This window comes from Cololabis saira, chromosome 22, assembly GCF_033807715.1.
Source record: "Cololabis saira isolate AMF1-May2022 chromosome 22, fColSai1.1, whole genome shotgun sequence".
Taxonomy (NCBI): Eukaryota; Metazoa; Chordata; class Actinopteri; order Beloniformes; family Belonidae; genus Cololabis; species Cololabis saira.
The window spans coordinates 28,549,588-28,567,329 of record NC_084608.1 but is presented as its reverse complement, the minus strand read 5'-3'; the positions used below and the strand labels follow the sequence as shown (position 1 = coordinate 28,567,329).

The 17,742-nt window shown below is 39.3% G+C and overlaps 1 protein-coding gene across 1 annotated transcript in view; it reads right to left on the bottom strand.

The window, feature by feature from the left end:
* The window catches only part of LOC133423039 (collagen alpha-1(XVIII) chain-like), an 82,546-nt gene extending 65,323 nt beyond the window's left edge, over positions 1-17,223 (bottom strand). Inside the window, exons 1-2 of the mRNA XM_061713127.1 lie at positions 17,052-17,223; positions 16,878-16,960 (exon numbers count right to left, since the gene is read on the bottom strand). Of these exons, the coding sequence (XP_061569111.1) occupies positions 16,878-16,960; positions 17,052-17,062 (94 nt within the window). The 5' untranslated portion in view covers positions 17,063-17,223. The remainder of the gene's footprint in view (positions 1-16,877; positions 16,961-17,051) is intronic.
* Positions 17,224-17,742: the final 519 nt, after the last annotated feature.

Below are 17,742 nucleotides of genomic sequence, written 5' to 3'. Positions count from 1 at the left end.
ATGTACTTAATTAAGGGTTATGGAGGAAAGAGGAAGTCCCAGAAGGACAACCATCAGCGCATCAAGCCATTATCCAGCCATTTACACCAATGTGGCCAAACAAAAGCCATTTTTCACCTAAAACCTACTCCATTGTGAGCTGGTAGTTTACCAAGACTTGTCTAAATAACTAAGAAGTTAAGCCATCTGGGGAAATAAGACTTTAACCACTGGCTCACTGTGCATGAACCAAATACTGAGGATTACCTCATTAACACCATCCCTGCACAATATATTGAAAGTTTTTTGAAACTGCAATATCAAGGATCAAATAGGAAGAAATCGAGACAAATATGAAGTGTTTCTGAATGAAAATCTCTTCTATAATTTTTTTTTGTGGCCATTAGGTAAACACTACTTTAGCAAAACTTAAATTTTGGAACGGCCCACAAAGAGAATGACTGCACACTGGGGTTCCCCTTCCTTCCTTCTACAGGAAAAAAAAGCATGCAAAGCTTGCAGGACGTTATCAAGAGGACTGGTGTGAACCCATATCCAAAAGAACCTGAAACGTTAAGGTCTGAAAACGTTCCATCAGATAAAAGGTTTTAAATCATTAAATGCTCAAATAATTCTCAGAAGTCAAGATGTATATCTGATTGCTCTCAGACTAACAGAAACCTGACAACGATACAAGTCAAAGATACGCCATTTCACCACTAATGTTTGGAACATTCTTGTCATCCTTTTGGCCGAACCACACTAGAGACAGTCCCAGAGCAGAAACCTCTGTAGCATTGTTTAATAACCATAAAACCTGCCGCACGTGCCAGAAGATAAGTCATCCAACTGGAAATAACGGGCATCCTGCAGCCAAGTGCACATGCTTTCAATTATGTAGGCCTTACACTGGTCGTCTGGAAACCTGCCATCACCACAATCGCTACCTTCCTAACCTTAATTCTTACGGTAACCCCTAAAGTAAACGAGTTTAAACCAAAATCTCACCTTAAAACTGCGTCATTTCCCACACTGGAAGTTATTTTAGACCACAAAGAGGACATGAAGTCCCCACAATGTCACGGTGTCAACAAAGCTGAACCCCAACACCCTAACCTGCACACACACACACACACACACACACACACACACACACACACACCCTTTCCCTGGTAATGAACGGGCCTCTACAGAAGGACACGTTTGTTTTACAGAGCCATTGTTGAGTTAATGTAATCCAGAAGTAGATGTTACGACTGATCGTTGGTTCAGCTGGCCTGACGCTGCGTGTATTGCGAGTGTGTTTTCGCGTAGGTGTAAAGCGCTCCAGATTTAGAAGCCGGCCTCTCTCCCGGCTACCAGTCAGCGTATAACAGAGGATATGGCATGGGGCTGTTAACCTCCAATAAAACCCAAACGCCTGCTTGTGCTCTTCCAGGCTCTTAGATCCGCAGCAACATCCAAGAGATGGATTTAGTCAACCAGGAGATTAAAAACACAACATATTGAGGGGGGAAAACAGTGACCAGGGGCCGGATTCACCAATATGTTCTTAAGAACGATCTTAAGATCTAAAATTAAGAAGTTCATAAGAAAGTTCTTAAGTGCAATTCCTCAATATTTTCTTAAGAACCGCCTTAAGAACTGTAATTTCTTATGAATTTCTTATTTTTCCTACTTAAGAACTTCTTAAAATATGTCATTGCATTGCACGCGCCAACAAACAGCATTTATACAGGTAGTTTGTGTCTTAACCGTCAGTTACTCACTAAACATGGAGAAGGAGAAAAAGAGGTTATGGTGGATGAGATTAATGTGTTGAAAAAGGTGATATTAGAGGCTTAATCTTTTCATAGAAGAAATTTTAAGACAGGTCAAGGTTGTCTTAAAGTTAAGAAAAAAGCCAAGAACAAATTTGAGAACTTTTATTTCAAGAATACCATTTAAGTTTTTTCTTAAGAAGAAACCTAAGAAGAAAGTTGAGAAAATACTTTTTTGGAGAATATGACTTCTTCTCTTTTTTCTTCTTCTTAAAGGAGCTTGAGGCCGGATTGTGGCAAGATTTATGAAAAAAATCTGTATACATTTTAAGTTTTCTAGTAATAATGTCAGATGAAGCGTTCCAAACCCAAAAGAATGAGCCCTCTAGTGTATCTCTCCGTTGCCTTGAACAGGCTGTGTGCTGCAAAATGTGCTGCAATTCGGTCCCGAATTTCCCGCGCTGGGCTGTGGATGTGACGTCACATGACGCTGCATGCACGTTCTCCCCGTTCTCCCGTGCTGGCTTCACTGTTGGCTGCAGTACCCCCAACGGCCATCGTGGTGAAGGGTGGCGCTAGAGAGTCTCATTTCTTAAAAGGAGCCTCAAGCTCCTTTAAGACTGAACTTAAGAAAAAAAATGACACTTAAGAAGATTTTTTTTCTTAAGAATGTTTTGTGAATCTGGCCCCAGGAAGATAGAAACTTTGTGAGGTGCTTCATTCTGAAATTTGAATATGAGGGTTTTAGCTTTGATCATGGCGGCATTTCTGGTGTAAGTCACCTGGTTTATTTTTATTATGTGCTTTACTTTTCCGCCTATACAAGTTTCCACCCATGTGCTTTTAACTGCTAATGCTCACAAATTGGTAACAAATGCTGGGATCCCAAAATGCCTCTGTCTAAAGTTTAGGGTGACGGGGCCACAAGTGGCTTGCTGTTAGAAGTGAGGAATACAGTGTTTGTGCCTAACGACAAACATGTAAGCATATTTACAGTTTTATATCCATTTTTCCTGTCAGCATCATGGTTTTCTCCAGCAGTCTGACCTGATCTGATGAGGAAACCATGAAACTGATGAGACAGTGTGCTAATCCGTTTCTATTTAACTTCTATTTTAAAGATAAAACATCTCTTTCCATTCAACTTCGTGCTCTCAGTTTTAAAATCCTGCTGTCAAAAGTGCATTATCTAAACATAAAGAACTTGAAAAAGTAATTCTTTCACATTTCAGTCCTAAAACATGTCATATTTCCAGATGACCAGCAGAAAACCAAGTAAAGTCTTGAGGAATTATTTTCCAACTTAATGTTTTTTTTTTCTTTTTAATGCTCACAATTAAGTCATGATGAAAAGCATGTGAGGTCTGTCTCTGGTTTCCCACAACCGGCAGGAATAAAAGTACTTTTAACAGTGACTGACTGACTGACTGATGAAGGGGTGGCTCCAGCTGCTCCAGTTTCTGGCTGAGTTTTGCCATTACACCGGTACTGAGCTCATCTGAAACCTATCCTCCAACAAGTCTTGTTCCATGTGCTGAGCAAATCCATAAGATACAAAAAAAGGAGAAAGCCTCTGTCAAAAATCACTTCTTCAAATTCAAAAGTGACTTTTCAGTTGGCATTATTTACAGCTGAGGAAATTGGAGCAGAGCATGTGTTTTATCAGACGCAGGAGTGCCTGCCAGATGGGTAAACGTCTCCCCAGGTGACCACAACAGCACCGTAAATTGGTCTCAAATACCAGGTTGGACCCAGCTGAGTTTTCAGGATGTCGTTGAAATGGAAGGAGACAACGTGTTTTATTGGGACCAGGGAGCCGACTTATCAGCCGGTGCTCTGGAAACCGATTTTGATTACAGTGTGGTCGGAATTAACAGTCAGAAAAAAACTGTTTATCCCAAAGTACAATGTGGCAGCGTGACTGCACACACAGATATGCTGATGAAAAACAGTAGAACAGATATCGTTCAAGTCCACGCTTCCCAGAAACTTCCTGTTTGCCTTCAATATTTTCCGTTCAACCTATTGCCTTCAAAATCACCACACTGTCAACTTTTGTTCAATTTGATTGTGTGTAGTAAATGTATTAAGAAACGCAAATTACCTATAATACATATATATTACATATAATACAATTATACTAAATAATGGGAATATTACAGACAATCTTATATTATAATCTCATGAAAGCAGCATAGCTATTGAACATGCATTTTGATGCTTTTTTTTCTATCAGATAAACAAGAGAAAATAATCAGGACAACTGTGAGAAAGAGTGTCTTGCCCAAGGATATATCAATATGAATCCAGGGATTAAACCACCAGCCCTCTAATTAGTGGATGACCTGAAAATTCAGATGCCCCAGTATTTTTATTAAAAGACAGTCCTCAAATCATTTTTCAGTGACTGCTGTCCAGAATTTCTGAGAATGTACTTAATGTTGATTATATAAAGTCAGAGGTGGACAGAGTACTCAACCCCAGTACTTGAGTAAGAGTACAAATACTACTGGTCAAAATTTACTCCGCTACAAGTAAAAGTAGCTCAGTCAAAATATTACTCGAGTAAGAGTAGAAAAGTACTTGCTTTTAAAGGTACTTAAGTAACCACAAGTAAATGCTTTTAAATTTACTTTAAGTAAAAGTAAGAGTAAGAGTAAATTTCTCATTTTCCACATCAGTAAATTACTATATTTTTTCTAAATTAATTTAAGGATCTTTTAACTCTTGTTTCTGAGAATTAACTCTTTGAAACCAGCTGCACTGATGTGCTGCTTTTAGAACCACAATGTTATATAAAACCTGAAGAAAAAAAAAGAGCAGACCTGAAAGTAATGAGTACTTTTCAGCCTTCCTAGAAATGTACTTGAGTAAAAGTAAAAATATTTGTCTTGGAAATGTATTCAAGTAAGAGTAATAAGTACCAAAGAAATCTAATACTCAAGTAAAGTACAAATCCTCTGGATATGTACTTAAGTACAGTACTCAAGTAAATTTACTCCGTTACTGTCCACCTGTGTATAAAGTTGGAGGTGCCAGGAACTGAAACACCACAATTTCATTTAGAGGACAACTTGCCCTACCACCTCACCCGTATTGGATTTTAATTTTGAAGAAGAGGAGCTACAAAGAGAGGGTTACTGAGGTATTAAAACATATTGGGCTGCAATTCCTGGAATCAAAGTAAAGAAATCAACAACTGCTGAGAGGGCCTTGAGGTGATCAGTTATTCATGAGAGGGATTATATCTACGAGCTGTTCTGGGATTACATCAAATTCCCAAAGAGAAAGTGGGACAAAGATACTAGACACATAGAGAGGACCTGCAGTCTTGGCTCCTGTTGCTACAAAGATATTGAAATTAAATTAGTGATTTGGAGACTGGTCAAAACTACAACCAGCCAAAAACGTTTTATGGTGTTTACTCACCCGAGGAGCAAGTGCTGCTTTCCTTAGTTGTGGCAACAATATTGGTGTGTCGATATTGCACAGATTTCTTTGCCTGACTTAATAGATTACAAAAACTATGTAGGAGTGCCCCAAAAATCTTTTTAGGTTAAATGAGCCGGTTTTGAAGCAATCAGCCTGATTACAACTGCACTGGTTTGCTTGACAATTTTGAAACATAAAATCTGGTTCTCATTGAAAGCTGGGAAACAACCAAGTACAAATTTGTACAGTTCCCAAAAGTCTCCAAACAATTAGACAAATACATAATACAGTCATTGCTAAAAGAGCATTAAAAACACTGACAGGTGACATCAATCACTGTGCTACAATGCAATGTCCTGCTTGGAAAGTTTTGCTCCACTGATAGGAACGCTGCTTAGATGTGCACCATAGAGCTCATCTCTGCTGCAGAACAAGTAACGCCCACATAGAAACCTCAGGGAAGGTCAACAAAAATAAAACAAAGACAGGAGAGTGAATGCAGAAAGAGTGGCTGAGGCTGAAAGAAAAGACAGGGGCAGAGAATGGGGCAGATGTTTGCAGATATTTATTGGCTAGAGGTAGTGAAACAATAAGCTAAAATAAAGAGCAAACTGTTAAATAGATTTGCTTTGGGATTTTCAGGAAATGAGTTGACAGTATGCTCACAAATAACCAGCTGTAGACCAGCTGACGGCGCAAGCAAACAAACAGGCCGCAGCACAAATCCCACCTACCAGTGGGAGACAGTCAGAATCTCCTGCAGATGTTAAATAGGAATGTCCCTGAACTTTCCTCATGTACAGTCTGTATATCAGACTCCTTCACCTTCCCTTTTCCCCACCGAAATAATAATGCCTTCAATGGTTTGGGTATAGCTTTTGCTCATTAATTAACACGACTTAAGAACACCAACGTTATGTTGAACACCAACATCCTGGTTATAATCAGCAAACTGATCAAACACGCAGAGATCTGAGTGTAAAAGAGAGTAGGTGTAATGAAAGGAAAGAAAAATGAAAAAAGGAAGCCATAAATCTGTCTTTGCTGACGAAAGCTCTGTTATTAAGAGAAGCGCTCTTCCAACAGCTAGACAAGCAGTCACTGATACATTTATATACCGGACCACAGGGTTGAGCAATATTGAAATTCCCAGTTTTTACATGCATGTGTGTGTTTGAGCCAAACTCTGATTGGCTGCACTCCCTGACCTCACACACACTCAGATGCTCCTTTGCTGTGCAACAAGACGGTCTCCACACAGCCAAACAGACACCTGCTTGTTTCAGCTCCATCTTTCCGCCCTGACAGACAATTTCCAGACTGTTAGAAATTCCATGTTTTCATTCATCGGGCTTCAGCGGTCCAAAAGCCGGGAAACCTGGCCGCTCCCAGAAAAATAAGCATGCCACTTTATACCACTCTGGATTAGTAAATTTGAGTCTTGAGGCATATTTAAGCCCTGCTCAGGCAAACCTACAGTATGAGCATGTTATTTCCTACAGTAATACTTGTTGCACATCATATTTGATCAAGCATAATGAAATCATTGTACACATGACGTACTGTGGTTCTGTTATGACCATGCCCTTTACAGCTGAAACCATGATTACAAACCAATGTCCCAAAACTCAGCTACTGAGAGAAATTGTCTTTCAATTCACATTTATTACTCACTCCACGCAAATCCCCTCTGTCTTTTGCCATTTACCACATTTTTCCCAGATGTGTTGTTCCAGCTGGTATATGAATAACTTGCTTCTTCAGAATTGTACATCCATTGCAGAGTTCAGCAACAAGGTTGTCTAACCGTCAACTATGTGTGGTTGCCTGTTATTACAGATAGCCGGGCCACAGCTCAACATCTACAAGAGGAATATGTCAAACATGTCTTGAAAAAGGTCTGGATGAATCACTGACAATATGGTTAGTTTGAACGCAATAAAAGTATAGTTCTTGTGTTTCATATGAAAAATAATAATCAGCACTGATGCGTATTTGAGGAGTTTTGCAGGAAGTTCCTGTTAAAACACAACATTGTACTGATTTAAGTTTTGACCTGATGGTTACAGACTAAAATAAACAATATTTATTGAATGGGTAAATAAATATATCTGGCCAGACCTAACTATTCACTTCACAGGAATTCTCTTTCATGAGTTGGGCCTCATGCCCCACAGTACCAGCCTTTTCCACTGGTACAGAATATACCGGACCAATCACAACAAGGTGGAGGCGAGCTTCATATGATGACTCACACATGACGTCTAAGAACCACTTTTCAAACCAACCGAGACAACTGCAGGACTTTAACACCTTAGATCAACATGTTTTTCCTCAGTCATTCACCAGTGCTCCTTTTCCCTGAATGCCATTTTGGATGTCTTTTGTTCAGCAGTTGTATCTTAAGCTTGAGGTTCTGCGTCAAAACGACGCTGTGCCTACGGCGTGTGGTACGCGTCAACGCAGACCACACGCCGTCACTGACGTGCACCTCCCGAAAATTGTAACTACGCGTCGAGGCGACGCAGACCACACGCAGACCGAGAGGGCTGTAATTGGTTCACTTGGAAGCAACGCATTTCCGATTTCCAGTTTGAAGCAGTCGTGAACTTTCAGCGCTCTTTTCTTCGTGTATGTGTGATTTTTTTTTTGTTTTGGTTTTTTGCACAATAGTTGTCCTTATCTCTTTGATTCACTGTGACCGGAAAAAGTCGGATAAACCATTCAGGACAAGATTGCGAATTTGCGGTCGCGGGGGATACTGCACCGGGGAGAAATGGAGTGACGGAGAAGTCTGAAGGGTTAACGACGGCGTCACGGTGAAGGCGTGTGCTCTGCGTTGGTTTGACGCAGAACCATAATTCAGGCTTAAGCCTAACCAAGGGAATCCACGGGAGGTTTTCTCTGTGTGCATTGGTACTGTCCCCATGGAAATAAAACTGCAGAATCTAAAGGAACCAGATTGATTTTGTGTAGAAGGCTAAAAGAACTAAGATGGGTCTCCAGGCTAATGAATATGTGCACAGTTAAAGTGAAATGGAGTGAATTCACCATTTTGAAACAAGAAATATTCATGCCAGATCGTTTTACGCCAGGTTGAATTATGTAACATCAATTATTTTCAAATAAAAACTGCTGAGGGTGCAACAAAGATCAGGAAACAGAACAATAGTCAAACTCATCCCGTAAGTAATAAAAGAAAGTTTGTGGAAAACATCATGATACACTTAAGTACTGGCAGTTTTACATGGCATCATATGACGGAACAGAGATTTTCAATCTAAGAACATTCAGTGTGTTTATCGGCAAATATATGCTAATATAGAGAGAAAAGGTTTTCCACAAAGACATTCTGATCAAGAACAGAAACAACAGGAAAACAAACAAGCTTTAGAGGCTTTATGTTACTGCTCTTTGACCCAACATTAAAATAAAGGCCAAAGAAAGGAAATAGTTGATATCGTGCAACAAAGTGCTCCAAGCTGCAGAATGTCATTTGGAAACCTTTGATGGCAGTGACGATGGATGTTCAGATAAAGAACAATTAATGAGAGTTTAATCAAAGATAAGCCGGCTGACATATGGTCTCTAAGAATGCAGCAGCATTTCCCACTAAAAGGCAAGCCTTTGATTTGTGAGGCGGCAGATTCTTCCACTGATCCATTTATGGCCATGGCTGCCTGTTTAATGAAAGAACAAAACAAGAGCACAAAAAGGACTCTTAAGTGATACTGTGTGTGGTGTTGCACCTTTATTCTCCCACGCAGAAACCATCCTAAACTGACCACGTCCTGTGTTTGTCCTCCGGTTCTTGCTTTTCATTTATTTCATCGAATGCCACATGTCACACTGTGTTCGTGACTTTAAATAGTGCTGTGTTTTTTCCTAGAACCTATTTAGCTATTCCCATTTACCTGCCAGGTAACACTTGTTATATTGGTTTAGGGATTGTGTATTGATTGTTTATAATATCTTGACATAGCTAGCAGCTTTCCACAGTCTTGTGTGACCAGAATCCATGACCGCTTTTCTAAATTTGACACCACGCTTCAGTTGCTTCAACACATCTCATCAGTTTATTAAACAGAAAACCAAATAATGCCGATTGGCAAAGTCCTTCATAGATGAGAAATTACCATTCAGATGACTAGAACTGCTCATGGAGTGGATTATATTTAGCCAATGGAAGTAAACAGGAATAACCTGGAATGCATAAAGTGCAAAACAAACAAGCTGCAGTACATCTTGAATCAGTTTTAGTTTGCTGACGCATCAAAGCGTCAACCACAAGAATTGCTTGACTTGGTATCACAAAAACAAAAGATTAAATCTGCAAAAAGATCATTTTGAATTGAATAAGACTTAAGCAGGCTCAAATATCAGAAAAAAAAACATAACTGAACTGTACATTAAGAAATACTCTCACTGCCAGCAGCTGATTTGCTTTGAATGAATCTCAGAAATATGGCTTATTGCAAACCAAAATCAGCGCACAAAAGATCTTTTGTGTCCAATAATAAATGACCATGCAAGTATCTGCTGAATTTCTCAATTTTATTTTCGTAATACAGCAGACACCAGTTTTCATGCCACCCTGTTTCCCATGGAGAGTATAAAGTTTACATTACAAAAGATCCATTGATGTGGCCAAAGAAGCATCTGGTCACTTTTATTTCAATATTTGACAAACATCTAGTGGTAGTCATGGCTACAGCACACTTTTTTTGTATTTTCTTTTCTAAAATTTGTTGACAGCTTTAGTGCTCAGAGCTCCCTGATGGCACATGTATTCCCAGAAACTACTGGCAGGACAGCAAAAAAATAAAGAAAAAGGTTTATGAACTGGATGAATTTAGACTCTGGTGTATGTTTCCACCTTGAAGATGTGTCAAACATAAGAAAAAAAATCAAACTTCAAAAAAACTAAAACAAATGGTCATCCATGAAGTCATAAATGGACACAACCAAGGTTTTAACTGCCATATGACCGACAAAATGGTGGCAAAACTAGTTTATTCTTCCTACCATTATCTTTTTATGTCATGATCAATATCAAATGGTTGTGAAAGGATCTCTTAATGCCATAATACATCTGCTGACAAATCAATAAGTAACCAACAGGTTTGACTGCTTCTTCCTGCCCACAATAACCCAGCTAAATTCAGAAGGTGCAACGTGTCTTTGGGGGCGATTCTGTCTCCAACTCTAATATGTTAATATTCAAGGCTTTTGTTCATGAACACTGTAAACTTATAGCGATTTAAAATTTGAGTGAATTAAACTGTGTTGCATCCTCTCAGAAAATTGCCACATCCTCCTTTTATTGAAAGTGTCTTTCTTATAAATCCAAAGAAACCCTGGGGACTACTTCACATCAAAAACCGTAACATGAAGATATTTTTCCATTTTCACACACAATACTGCATATACTTATAAAACTAACACTCCACTGGCTCATAGTCACCTCTGCTCAAAGCAAACAGGATCTGTGATAATGAACTTTTTTCTAATTCTGCATCCCACATCCATTTCCCCAGTACTTGAAACCTTGGCCTTGACCAGACTGAAGAGTCATAACCTTAGGTAATACATGCTGTAGGAAAAACTGACTAACACGGTTGGAGCTTATTAAGGAAATTCATTGTCAGCTGTTACTGCATATGTTATACTTGTATAAAAGCAGGGACTTTGTGGTTGGGCTGCTGAGATGATTTAAAGTAATCTATGTTTGTTTTATATGAGGTGAATTGCTTTCTGAATAGACAATGAAAAAAGGAGAAACTTTGGATGGGAGGAGAAAGAATAATAATATCAAAAAAGAGCCTGAACAAACAGATTAAAAATAAATTAATTTCAAAAAGATAATATCTGCTGAAACGAGGACCAAAAACTGTTCTAAAGTTCATGACATCACATATTTCTTCTAAACATACGTGTTTAGTTTTGGGCCTAATTTGTTTAAATGAAGTTGGTGTTCATTTATGAGTCATAGCAAAACGATTCTGACTAAACAGCTTCATCCTCGAGTCAGATGCAGGTCAAGCATAAATGCGTTTAAAGTCCTTTTTCACCTCGTTTAGGGTGGTTCATTGTGGCAGTACAAAACATTTACCATTATCTACTAACACTGATTTTGTTGTCATTGTCACCCCTGTCCCCACCGTATTATCCTCATAGTCTGGCTCAGTGTAATCAACATCATGGCATTCTCTAAGATTTACATCATCCACCGTGACATCCTATTCATTATCCCCTAATTACCAACTGTTTCCCGGGCATTCATGTCGTTTGGGATAATTAAAAACATTACCACTTGTGAATAATTACCATGTGCACAGCAGATGGAGAGTGCCACAAATGATATGCACTGTTTTGTATGCATGTTTTGGCAGTGAAGGCATGAACATATAAGTCTACTCCTGTATGTGGCCCTGCATATATCAACATGCCACTTACAGAGATACAAAGAATATATCACCCTGACTGTAAGCTTTTAACGCCTAACTGTACTTATGAAAACCAGGCCTGTAGAATGACTGATGTCTAAATCCTTATGAACTTGAGCCAAAGTTGGGATTTTTTTGTTTTGTTTAGGACGTTCTTGAATTACACAATCTTTAACAGTCTTGTTGCCATGCAATTTCACTGCAAATCATAATACAAATTAGAAATGGGCATCCCAAACAATATCACAAGGACAGCCACTGTATTTCTGGTGTAATTTCACATGGTTAAACTTATATAAACCTTTTTAATTAACCTTCTTAAATATAGTTAAAGTTCCCTGCCTGCCAGTTCTTATTCCAGATTTAGTCTTCTAAATTGTTTGTGTGCTTGAAACAGATCAATAATTTGACCCTTCAGGGTGAAATAACTTGTTGCCAGCTGAAACACAGTAAATCACTGGGCTATAGTTAAATCCAGGTGCTTAATTTCCTTGAATTGATACCAAAACTCTTTTGTACTAAAACAGAATTGTTGCAAGCAAACTTTTAAATGTCTTAAATTGAATTATATGGTGCAACAACGGCAGCATCACTAACAGAGGGTCTAAATAAAGTTGTTTTACCTTAAAGAGTTTGCACTGAAACCAGTTTTTTTTACCTAAAGTTACATGCCTTTTCTTAGCTCAGTATTATGCTGGATTCACATGGCGGCTCTGTGTCCGTCGTCTGCGTCTGTCTCCATAGACTGTTAATGTGGCGACGTCTTCCGTTACTGAAATGCATTGTGGGTAACATGCGTTGGGTCAATCCAACGTTGGTGGATTTTCAACTTTTCTTGCGTCAACACGTGTCAACCAATCACGTCGCAGCAACACAGCTAGAGGCTAGCCAATTAACTCACACACAGAGGCCAGTCAAACGTGAAAGTGGATTGTTTTGAACAAACACTGGAGAAAAAACATTCATCAACGCCGTCTTCAACTGTGAAATTCACTTCTCTGCTTGCACGGTTGATTAATAAAATGCACCCAAACGAAATTTCGGACACACCCTCCGACAAGTATTGCCACAACACTGCCGAGCATTACTGACACCTTGTGTTTGAAGTAATACTACAAGGTTGTAGTTAAAATAAGACAGTCAGAATCAGCTTTTTTGCCAAGTACACATACACAAGGAATTATTTCCGGCAGTTGCCCAAGTGTGTGAATTATAATCGAATTGCTATTCAAACATTCAAAATCAATCCCCATTCCTAAAACAAATCCAGTGAATACACATTTACTTACAAAGTAGCAGCTTTGTTCACTCCTCCCATTCTATCACTATATTTCTCTGTTTGCCTTTCATTTATCCATCCTCCCATGTAAGCTATTGCTTAATTTTACTCATTCAGGGATCAATCAGTGGTGCCCTCATTCACTGGTTAAGCCTCGTAGTATCAGTTAGATCACAACCTTTGGACCTGAAAGTAATCTTTCACTTATTCAGGAGCAGATACAGTATTTAGATCAGCTCTACATGGCCAATAGGGAAAACTTCAGAACAGATTTCAACTTCTCTGTCAAACTTGAAATCCGAGTCATGGAATGTCTTTGGTCCTGCCAGCATCTTCCTACAAACATCAGGACACACTAGTAACACACAAAGCTGCCAGAAGGCCCGCGCAGTATTTCACACAAAGGAAGAGAATTAAATCAGCTTTATTTTTAAAATTATGCATAGAAATGTGAATGTTGCCATGGTGACAGCTCTGTTTTCAAGAATATTTACAGCATGCAGCCTGGAAATATTTGTCCCTGGTACCTTCTCCAGCAAGTCATCCAGCAAGAGTGAGTGCGCAGACACACACCCACACACACACACCCACACACACCGCCCCCTCTTGAAAAAGTGAATCATGGCTGAGGATTATAAATGTGGCAAACATACAAACAGCCTGACAATGAAGCCTCTGGCTGAGCCAACATCTGCAGGAACTACAGTAGAGGAAACTGGACCCTGAAATCACACTAGAAAAACTTCTAAAGTTAGACCTCAATATCTGCTGAGATGCACATTTTGATCTCTCATTCATTTCAAACCAGTACAATAAACTGAACTAATCCATCAAGATCATATTCTACCCATCTCATCAGAAGAACAAGCCTTTCCTGTAAATGGTTTAACTTTTTCTAACAGCAGTCAAAGTGGTGTACAGAGGTAAAGTTTGTCAAGTAACAAAGTACAAATACTTTGTTACCTTACTTAAGTAGAAATTTTGGTTATCTTTACTTCACTGGAGTAATTATTTTTCAGAGGACTTTTTACTTTTACTCCTTACATTTTCACGTAATTATCTGTACTTTTTACTCCTTACATTTTAAAAACAGCCTCGTTACTCTATTTCATTTAGGCCTTTAAAAAAAAACTATCCAGTTAAATTGCTCCATCCGGATAGAGTGAATTTGAAATCAGATGTTCTTGTCCAGTTTTGTTCCCTCAGATTCCTGCAACTAAACTTGGATGTACATTCCAATAAAGGTTAGGATAAATGATAACATGCCTCTGAAGTTTGACTTTTTGCACCATTACAATACTTATAGGCAACTAGTCATCATATCTGCTGCTCTCTGAAACACATGTTAATGCTCAATAGTACACATATATGGTTCTTTAATATACTAAGATGCATTCATTTTCAATGGCTTTTGTCCTTAATGGCTTTTTTCTCCCTTACATTACTTTTACTTTTATACTTTAAGTAGTTTTGAAACCAGTACTTTTATACTTTTACTTGAGTAAAAAACTTGAGTTGATACTTCAACTTCTACAGGAGTATTTTTAAACTCTAGTATCTATACTTCTACCTGAGTAATGAATGTGAATACTTTTGAAACATCTGTTAATTTATAATATCCTATGGAGAGCTAATCCCTGTGGCGTCACATTAGTTAATGAGAAGCTTTAATCATCCGAGTCAGTCAAGACAATGCTGCTTTTGTGACCTGGGCTTCTTGCTGTGATCATAGGTCAAGACACCCGCACAAATAACTAAAAATGTCAATCTGGATTCCAGCTCACTGACGAAAGCAGGGATGCCTCTTTGGCCTGTCGGAAGACAGGATGGAAACTCAAACACATAACTGTGAACAACACTCGCATGCACCTTCCAACCTGGCAGTGCTACTGATAGCAACGTTTCTGCCCATTTGCATGTTGTGTGGTTTGTGTTACCTTTCCAATTGCAGTGGAAAAGAAAATGTGCACTTCTTTCAGAGCTAATGAGGAACATGTTGAAGCACTCGATTGACCCGTTACAACTATGGGAAGAAAATAATGCCTTAAGCTGTGAAAACATTCTGCAGAAGCAGCAGAAGATTACAGGCGAACCCCCCAAAAACCAAACAGTCAGAAACAAATTACAACCATCACAAAGCTCTGAAGTTAACAGGTACCTTTGTCATGTTGATGTCATGTCTTGCAAACTTTCCACAGTTTGGGGAAAACCCTCCTCCACAGTCCACCGTACCCTCCTACCCATTATAACGACGTGTGTGTGATGATCCTGGACTGAGTCCAACAGTATCTCCTGGGACATACTGATGTTGCCAAATTGGGGCCTACTTTTAAGCATGCCTTCAAAATACTGCCCAAAAATGTTCTCTAATTTGTGCTATATATACACTTTACAGTCAATCTGGGTGATAATTTGAAGAGCATGGGGATTTGCAGTGAAATGGGGAGCTACTGTGAGCATTTAACTACTACTGTATGCAGTGAGAAGTAAGAGTAACCATGTAGACGTCTACTGTGTCTCATACACCTCAGTTCTGAGTCAAAATCAGAGACATTTGCAACTTTCATAAAACGATTGCACTGTGAAGACATCCAGGTGACCCCCTCTTCTTTCCTTCACCTTCCAAATTGTGCATTTACAGTGACCCCAGGAAGGGGCTTTATTCCCTCCCTAGTGTACGCTTTCACAAAGCACTGAAAGGGGAACAATGTAGAGATGTCCCTTTCCTCTACTGTGGGGTCCACTGTCAGCAGCAGGTCCCTAAAGTCTCTGATCACTGGCCGCTTTATTCAGTCAGCGTAGGGCTGTGCGATTAATCGATTTTAAATCTAAATCGTATTTATTAATCACAATCTATGTTAAAAAAAGGAAAATCGGAAAATCGATTTTTCCTTTTTTGCAGCTGGCTGCATTACAGACAGAGCTCGTCTAGTCATCTTTGTTTGGTCAAGAAAATTGTAAATGTTGTCACTTTACTACACTCAAGGAGGATTTACAGTATCTTTCAATTGCACTTCATTCCCAATAGGGAAATTTGGTTGCTATTTTTCTTTAAAAATAAAGATAAAATATTTGAAACAATGTATTCCATTGTCTTTTGTAGTTTTACCAAAAAAATCGAAATCGAAAATCGGGTTTTCAGAAAAAAAAAAAAAAAATCGGGATTTTATTTTTGTCCAAAATCGCCCAGCCCTAAGTCAGCGCGGGAAAAAACATGGCACTGAGAAATAACAAAATTTTTTAAATAAATTAAATTAAGTCTGCACTTGGTTGTTGCTCTGGGACAAAAACATCAGCAAGTTGTCGCCGCTAGAGAAGGGAGCTTCAACAGAGAGTGATACTGGCTTGCAGGTGAAGACTCCTGCAGGTTTTTAAGCGAGGAAACAGGGTTTGCTAAGAAGAGAGAGCCAAAGCTGGCTGAACTTTGAAATCTGGCCAGTCCAGCTGGTCTCTGCTTCTCATCTACTGTGGATTAAAACTAATTTGTCACATCTCCATGGTCAGACTGATCAGACATCCTTGTTTCTCTGCATTGATCATCACACAGCAGTCACTTCGCTCCCATTATGGCTCTATCACTTCCTCCCCAGGCAGTGCAGCCCCGTAATTAAATGTTACACTGTTACACCCCCTGTACCATCCACATGCACGCTGGAGCAGAATGCAGTAGCTACAGAGGCAGAACAAACTGGCTGTGTGAATGGGGCTCTGACATCCTTCTCTTACTGTTAATTATATAAATATTTCTCACTTTAGGTTCCAAACCATCCCTATAAACTACACCATCCTCTGAAAAGAACACATGTGACTTGGTAAGAAACATTAAGCTGCACTGCAACACTGGTTTAATTTCAGTATGAAGCAGTTTCTTTAAATATCCAACAGATGAAAACTCCTGAGCCAGCTAAAAAAAAAAATTGAGAACAGACAAAAAAAGAAGTTTCCAATAACAAGCACCAAGCAGAGAGAGAGAGCACATACCGTTCAATAGCTGATAGGCAGAGGAGTGATGCCAGCAGACCCACAGGACAAACAGAGATAATCCAAAAAACCAGGGAGGAGTGCTGCACAAAAGTAAAACTGATGAGTGAGAAAACTAACCAGAAGTCAACTTAAAACAACTTATTTGCAGAAAACACAGTGAGTTTCATTTACCGTGAAGTCATCTTCACTGACAGGGAGCCTAGATCCACGCTAAACTTTCCTTGCTCATATGTGGTAGTGACAGAGAGAGTGAGAGAGATGGAGCCCACTCTGCTTCTGTGGCTCTCACTCTAAACTAAAAAACCTCTCACTCTCCTCCTCCTTCTCCTCCTCCTCCTCTTTGGCTCTCCCTCTCCTTCTAGTTTCCAGTCAAACAAAGGCAGCTTCAGTGTGTCGGGACTCAAGGGGCCCTTGCACAGCTGAAATCTGACTCCCTGCGTCTCTGTATGGACCACTGCTTTCTAATGCAGCCCCCCCCCCCCCAAACATCACAACTACAGATACAAATTAACACCGTCCAGTTAAGCCCACCTACTCAGTTACTCCTGCTCCTCCTATCTGGTGGGGGTTCTCCTCATTTCCCTGTGGCTGAAAACTTTTGTGTGGCCTTGACTTGTTGTGAGGAGGAAATGAGGCCCATGCAACAAGTAATATTTAAGAGTAAAAAAAGAGATAAAAAATAAAATCCTGCCAACTCTCTTTACAGATTCATCTCCATCATATTTTCAGTGGTGGACAGTAACTGAGTAAATTTACTTGAGTACTGTACTTAAGTACATATCCAGAGGATTTGTACTTTACTTGAGTATTAGATTTCTTTGGTACTTATTACTCTTACTTGAATACATTTCCAAGACAAATA